This window comes from Mangifera indica, chromosome 9, assembly GCF_011075055.1.
Source record: "Mangifera indica cultivar Alphonso chromosome 9, CATAS_Mindica_2.1, whole genome shotgun sequence".
NCBI classification, from domain to species: domain Eukaryota; kingdom Viridiplantae; phylum Streptophyta; class Magnoliopsida; order Sapindales; family Anacardiaceae; genus Mangifera; species Mangifera indica.
The window spans coordinates 8,191,161-8,198,482 of NC_058145.1; the positions used below are offsets into that span (position 1 = coordinate 8,191,161).

General features: G+C 33.2%; 1 protein-coding gene across 1 annotated transcript; it reads right to left on the reverse strand.

The window, feature by feature from the left end:
• Positions 1–6,703, reverse strand: LOC123226498 (homeobox-leucine zipper protein ROC8-like). The gene is made up of 10 exons (XM_044651024.1): positions 6,489–6,703; positions 5,953–6,070; positions 5,667–5,858; positions 5,123–5,569; positions 4,942–5,043; positions 4,653–4,859; positions 1,373–1,553; positions 1,004–1,272; positions 690–779; positions 1–572 (listed from the first exon to the last, which is right to left on the reverse strand). Exons 1-10 carry the CDS (start codon positions 6,605–6,607, stop codon positions 180–182), a joined length of 2,118 nt encoding a protein of 705 aa, XP_044506959.1. The 5' UTR covers positions 6,608–6,703; the 3' UTR covers positions 1–179.
• Between the last annotated feature and the right edge of the window lie 619 nt (positions 6,704–7,322).

Consider the following 7,322-nt stretch of genomic DNA (forward strand, 5'->3'; position numbering starts at 1 on the left):
TCAACTGACCAGAGACTGGTAATTCTGAAAGAGCCTTGAAATTCTTACAAACGCATATAAGAGCAGCTGAAAACCATAAATCAAGGTTTTCAAATCCCAGTTAAATAGGCAACTGACTGTATAATCATACCAAAAACTTTCCCCGAGAGTCAAGTTTACATTGAGGACTGGCAGCGAGGTCAATTCAAGTTAGCGCAATTCAAAGTGGCCTTTATCCTCTGAACAGTAGAGCTGATAAGGGTGTTGACAGTAGCAACTGATTCCACATTGACCTCCTTTGAAGTTGAAACCAATATCTGAAAAGCCACTGTGAGAAGTGAACCGCCAGCACTAATTCCACCACCTGGGCTTCCAGATTTTGAACCAGTTGAAGCTCCATTATTGTTTTCTGGACGCCCATCTCCTGAGATTATAAAACCAGAAGGAAGTATCTGAATCTCTGAAGAATCTTTTCCACTTATCACAAGATTCAGTGATGGTATGTCTATTGGAGCATAAACAAGCATTGCCCCCAAAACGTCTATATTACTCTCTTGAAGCATCAACATGTTGTTCTCTGTGGGCACGAAGGGCTGCTCCAATCAATCACCAAAACACGTAATTAATTATTCATGAAACAAATTAATTAATGCAATATTTGCTATATAATTAAAAGGGTATTTTAAATATGGAGTTAATCAAGTAATTACCCTGACAATGGATGTACTGTTCCCCGGGTGAACACCATTTGAGAAATGTACTATCTCATGTGCAGGATTTCCGTTCGAAAGAACATCCCACTGTTACACAACAAAATAGTGATTAAATCTAAATTTCATATTAAGAGTCCTACTAAATAAGGAGCAATATTATGTGTATTCACTTTTATATGATATGTTTCTTTAATTTAAAATTATTAAATCGTTTGATAGCATACATGCATATATAAACAAATTTAATGTTGAACCCTAACCTAATTTGAGTTTATATGCTAAGAGTTTGAAGTGTGATAGTTGTTACTTACATGCACTCGCATTTTTTGATCTTTTAAAATATTGAAGATGTGCTGTGGGGGGAGAGGAAGCCAGAGAGAAGTAGCAGCACTGACGACGGTTCCAATGGGCTGGCCTTCTTGCATGTTTTGACGAACAGCAACTCTAACACCACTGTTGTTTACTTCAGAAAGCTGAGGAAAATCTAGTTTGCCAGACATGTTTAAAATCCCACAAAAATTCTTCACCATTCTGTGCCCTAGCTTCATTAGGCTCCTTCTTCCTTCAGGAGAGCTTATCACTGAGAAACAAAGAAAGCAGCAATAAATCCATAGAAGATTGAGATTTATTTCAGAAGAGAAATGATGGTGGAGGAATAAATTATAAGAAAGTATGAGTACCTCCTCCGACCTCATGAATAGGCATGGTTTCATCCATGGAGAAAGCTAGTCTTTCACACATCCTTTGAAGGGTAACAACCCACCTTTCAGCTCCATATGCAGAACTGCCACAAATGAGGTCTCTATAAAGCCGATGAGTTTGGCTTTTGTCATCAACTTCCACGTGTACTACCCATGTAACCTTTTTTGCAGTAATTAATGTCACAAGTTGATTAGGAATAATTCAAGCAATTTAAATGAAAATAAAAAAATAGAAAAAAAAAAACACTTGCACATTTTATTATTATTCATTTGTTATAAAATTTTAAAATCGCGAAAGAACTCAGATAAAATATCTTAATTCCTACAATGATTTTACATCTAATATAAGTGCCTTCGAATCTAGTTCTGGGTTCAAATACCATAAAACATAAAAAAAGGTTTGAATTTTATTTCATGTCACTATAACTTGTGTACTAAATTGAAATATTGTCATCTTATCCATATAATCTCAAGAATAATTGCGTGCTAATAGAAATACAATAAAATTATATTCACAAACAATATTATTACTTTGTACACAAATAATGATATATCATCATGCGACTAAGTGTATAAACGGATGGACCAATTGTTGTTGCTTTTTATAAGATTAGGGTTTGACTTTCTTTCTCAATTTTAACTCAAGTCAACCATCCACCCCTTCCAAAACCTCTCAATCGAATTCCACCTTCATCAATACAAATGTACTCTTTTTACATCATTTAATATTTTTCTTACCCCATAATATTTCAAATTTTAAAAATCCCAACAAATTGGTTACTAATAGACCTAAAAAATGAATAGGCCTTTTACAAGTACTTTTGACAATATTGTTCTAACTCATGTCAACCATTCACCAAGTTCCAAAAACTCTAATGCAAGTGTACTCTCTTTAAATTATTTAATGTCTTTCTTATTCTATACCAATTCAGACATTTCTAAATATCATAGCAAATCTATTATTAAAAGACCTACTAAGTGGATAGGCCTTTTATGGGTATATTTTACAAGATTAGGGTTTGACTCCTCTTTCTCAGTTCTAATTAAAAATACCCATCTACCACCTTCCAAAAGCTCTTAACCTAATTCTACTTTAATTGATACAAATGTACTCTCTGTCCATCATTTAATGTCTTTATTATCTTATAACATTTCAAGCTTTTCTAAATATCATAGCAAATCTATTATTAATGGACCAGTCAAATGAATAAGCTTTTTGCGGGTACTTTTTACAAAATTAGGGTTTGGCTCTTCTTTCTCAATTCTAACTCAGGTCAACCATTTGTCACCTCCCAAAATCTTTCAACCCAATTCCACTTTCAGTAATATAAGAGTACTCTCTTTGCATCATTTAAAGTCTTTCTTATCCTTATGACATTTCAAACAATCTAAATATTACAATAAATCGGTTATTAATAAATCTGATAAATGTATAAGCCTTTTGTAGCTACTTTTTACAAGATTAGGGTTTGACTCTTCTTTCTCCATTCTAACTGAAGTCGACCATCCACTACCTTCAAAAAGCTCTCAACCTAATTCCACCTTTGTTGATACAAATGTATTCTCTTTACATCCTTTAATGTCTTTCTAATACTATAACATTTTAGACATTTCTAAAAATCACAACAAATATGTTATTAATAGATCTAACAAATGAATAAACCTTTTATCAATACTTTTTTACAAAATTAGGGATTGACTGCTCTTTCTCATTTATAATTGAAGTCAATCGTACACCACCTTCCAAAAGCTCTCAACCCAATTCCACCCTTATTAATACAAGTGTGCTCCATTTACATCATTTAGTGTCTTTCCTATCCTATAATATTTAAGGCATTTTTAAATATCACAACAAATCAGTTATTAACTGACCTGACAAATGGATAGGCTTTTTATGGGTAATTTTTACAAGATTAAGGTTTGACTCTTCTTTCTTAGTTCTAACTCAAGTCAACCATCCATCGTCTTCCAAAAACTCTCAACCCAATTCCACCTTCATTAATACAAGTGTACTTTTTATACATAATTTAACGTCTTTCTAATCTTATAATATTTTAGGCATTTCTAAATATCACAATAAGTGAATTATTAATGGACTTGACAAACAAATAAGCCTTTTGCAGGTATCTTTTACAAGATTAGGGTTTAAATCTTCTTTATCAATTTAACTCAAGTTGACCATCCGCCACCTTCTGAAAGCTCCCAACCAAATTCCACCTTTGTTAATATTTTATGCATTTCTAAATATCACAAAAAATTGGTTATTAATAGACCTAACAAATGGATATGCCTTATGCAAGTACCTTTACAATATTAGGGTTTGACTCTTCTTTCTTAGTTCTAACCCAAGTCATCCATCCACCACCTTCCAAAAGCTTTCAACCCAATTCCACTACTTCCAACCTCTCTTTGAATACACCTTTTCTCTTGTCTGTCATTAAGGTTGTGATGATGTAGAAATTAACTACAAACCTGTGGAAGTACTCTCAAACTCGTTTGATATTTCTTTTTTTAACTAAGCAATCTCATGAATTAAACAACATTCAAGGAGAAGATCAGGACAAACCAAAGTACCACAAGCCTCTCCCAGTGTGTTATACTTGATGGAAGTGTTGGCTACTAATGATAGCAAAGCCATGGAAAGAGGAGATGGTGTTGCTGCCATGGAGAATTTGGTGAGTTTATTGAAATATTTGAAAATTGGTTAGGAGCTTGAATTGTATCTTTACTAATTTAGATGTGTTTGAATGCTACAAGGCTCTTGTAAGTTTGGCATATGAGAGAAAGAGATTGAGTTGTTGAGAGATTGATGAGAGGCTATAGGTCCTATATCGAATTGGGGTGATAAATTTAAACCATTTGGAGAGTTGTTATTATTGATGAAAGTGAATTCACAAGATTAGTGATGTCCATGTCAAAATCAGAAGGTTTGCTTGTTGGAATTGAACCACCTAAGGGTTGAAAGAGGCATTTCAAGTATTGAAATTTATTCATTAAAAGATAAAATGACTTATTTTACCCATAGCTGTCCCGGTCAATAATGGCCAAGCATGTCCGTTTACTAGGTCTAATTAATAGTTCATATGTGATCACTTTCTTTGACCTATATTATCTCATAAGTATACTTCTTAACATCAAGAAATATTTTTAACTGAGTAATCCTTCATAGATGTGCATAATGTAAAAATATAGTAAAAATATAAGGTTGAAAACTTAAAGTTAGCAAAATGTAGAATATATATTTAATTGAGTAACTCACATTTGAACAGCCATTAGGCATCTCTTGAATCATGCAACCAGAAGGAAGTCTCCAACAACGAGAATGTGAAATATTTTCTTGATGCGGCCAATCACAAGACACATCCATTATCACCCACAGCCCTTGTTCAAGTTGCTGGCAATGGCGAAGGAAATAATACTCTCGAGGTGGCACCAAGGGAGACAGAATGTGCATTTTCTCATACATCTACATTCAACATAAATATTAGGAAAACTATATATTACATAAGAAAAAATAATGTCAAGATTAATTCGTTAACTATACATACCAACTGCAAGCAACCACTCCTACTTGCTGTCAACCCTTCTTCAAGAATTTGTATCGTCCTTGCTTCTGTCACAATTGTTGGAAACATATCCACCCATTTGCCCTGTAAAACAATACGTAAGTATGGTTAATCCATTTCTTTGTTGCAAGATAATTATAAACAAAGAGTTATGAGCGCTGACCGAGTCAAAAAATATGTCAACCAATTGTATCCCATTCATATTCACAAGTCTTGAATCCTTTGATGACTCAAAGCGAGCACTTGAACTCTTAAAGTGACTAGCCCTAACGCAAATCTTATCATAACCCTCACGATTCATTACATATTTTCCATCAGTTAAAGACTTGTTCCACAGAGGCTCATCGATTCGAAGAAGCCTAATCAATTCATCCATTCCATTAGATGCAGTCTCTATCATATATGTCTTCTCCACATCTGTAATTCCCTTAAATTGAAATGGCAAAGAGACATTGTCCAATGGCGCTGAACCAACATTAAGATTTGCTTGATTTTGAAATTTTGGTTGCGAGGAAGCTTCAAATGTTGATCCAGCGACAGGCATCGATGCATTAATATTCGGAATTGGTTTGCCTATGTATTTTGCAAGAAGGATGGATAGCTTTTCATGCTGCAATATGCAAAATGAAAAAATTATTTTCACATATCAATTTAATTTAGAGAAACAACCCTAGCTATCTTTAACATTATTGCAAATCAAAACTAACCTCTTCTTTCAAGTGAGCGTTCTCCAAGTGCAAATTCTGTAGGCAAAGTTGACGTTCTTCTTCTCCAAAGGGAGGTCCGCCGCATGTTGGGCAAATCACGTTCCTTAGGGCATCTCTGATGGCTGCGTTTTCAGCATGGATTCTTTCATTTTCCGCCCGAAGAACTGAGTTATCGGCTTTTTCATTGTGAGCCTGAAATCAATCCAAGATAAAAGATTAAACAAACCTTTAACAAAAGTTTTTAGTAGAAATTAAGTGTATTTAATTAAGATGTTAAAAGTAGCACCTTTGTTTGGGTTCTCTTATTTTGAAACCAAAACTTAATCTGCCTAGGATCGAGACCCAGTTCCCTGCCTAATTGACGCCGTTGATTGTCATCGGGATGTGGACACTCCTTGAAAAACCTGAATTCAAACACCATCAAAATCAGTAAAAGTTTAGAGTCATTAGGGGGAAAACTTGTCCATAAGAATGACAATAAAAAATACAACAAACATACGTGCAAGGAACAAATATTAACAAAATTAAACAAAGGTTACAAGAAAAAGTCCACCAAGAAAAGTTGCAGTCATCTATTATTAAAATGGGTTGAACAAAAAGATTTGACTCTTCATTGATAGATCAAAAATCTATACTAGAAGGAATGTTGATAAAAAATATTAAAAAAAAAATTGTTTGTTTCCTCATGCGTTAGAATTATAGATTAAAATAAATAAATAAATAAAAGAAAAAAACCTTTAATATTAAAATCAAAACAAAAACTTTGTTATCATCTACATATAAATTAGATCAACATGTAAAGAATAGAGATATTATCAGTACGCTTCAAGAATGTGAATTTGGTGAGGGGTGTGGCGATGGTAAGTCTTTTTTCCTTTGAGAGAATTGGGAGCTTCTTGTTCATCACCTGAATTACCGCCAGGTCCCATCACAAATTCCATTATTTCTGAGAATAGATCAAAGTCAACAAGACTGAAATATATTTATATTAAAAGAAGATCTTGTTTATAAATGCAATTGAAGAGCACACAGAGACAGTTGACAAATATACCAGGACACAGACAAGAGCAAGAAACTGGCGGAATAAAGAGAATTTGGTTGGGTTTCTTTAGTTTACTTTTTTATTTTCAACAGTCGAATATATTAACAACACGTATACAACCCAGCGAAAATCAAGGGATTTCAGATATGCTTGCAAGAAAGATACCAAATAAGACAAAATGTACATAAATGGTTAAAATGTTCTTGCAGGAATCTCAACCGTATTATATATGACTGTTTGACCTGACGATCATCGGTTATTCAACCCATTCATTCCCCTCTGTATGCTTTTTCTGTTGAGGATGATTGTGGTGACTTCTATCTCTCTTTGCTTTTTACCATATTTGGCATTCTTTTCAAATTTTTTTACCTTCTCTTTAGGAAATAATGAGGATTTTTTTTTAACCTTTCTTTCTTTATAATTCCAAAAGAGATTAATCACACTATGAAATTATTATATAATAGGTAAGGACCAAATTTGTAATTGATTTATAGTTTTCTTTTTCAGGTAAGAACTAGGTTTTCTTTATTAACAAATTATGTATCCAAATAATGAATATATATATTTATATATAAATAATAATATGTAATTATATAATTAAGTGATTTTAAAGT

Excerpts from the sequence above, each read along its gene's own strand:
- LOC123226498 (XM_044651024.1), bottom strand. The coding sequence starts at position 6,607 with ATGGAATTTGTGATGGGACCTGGCGGTAATTCAGGTGATGAACAAGAA. Across the intron at positions 6,071-6,488 it reads CAAATTCACATTCTTGAAGC|GTTTTTCAAGGAGTGTCCAC; the intron begins GTACTGATAATA and ends GTTTGAATTCAG. Across the intron at positions 1,273-1,372 it reads TATTCATGAGGTCGGAGGAG|TGATAAGCTCTCCTGAAGGA; the intron begins GTACTCATACTT and ends TTTGTTTCTCAG.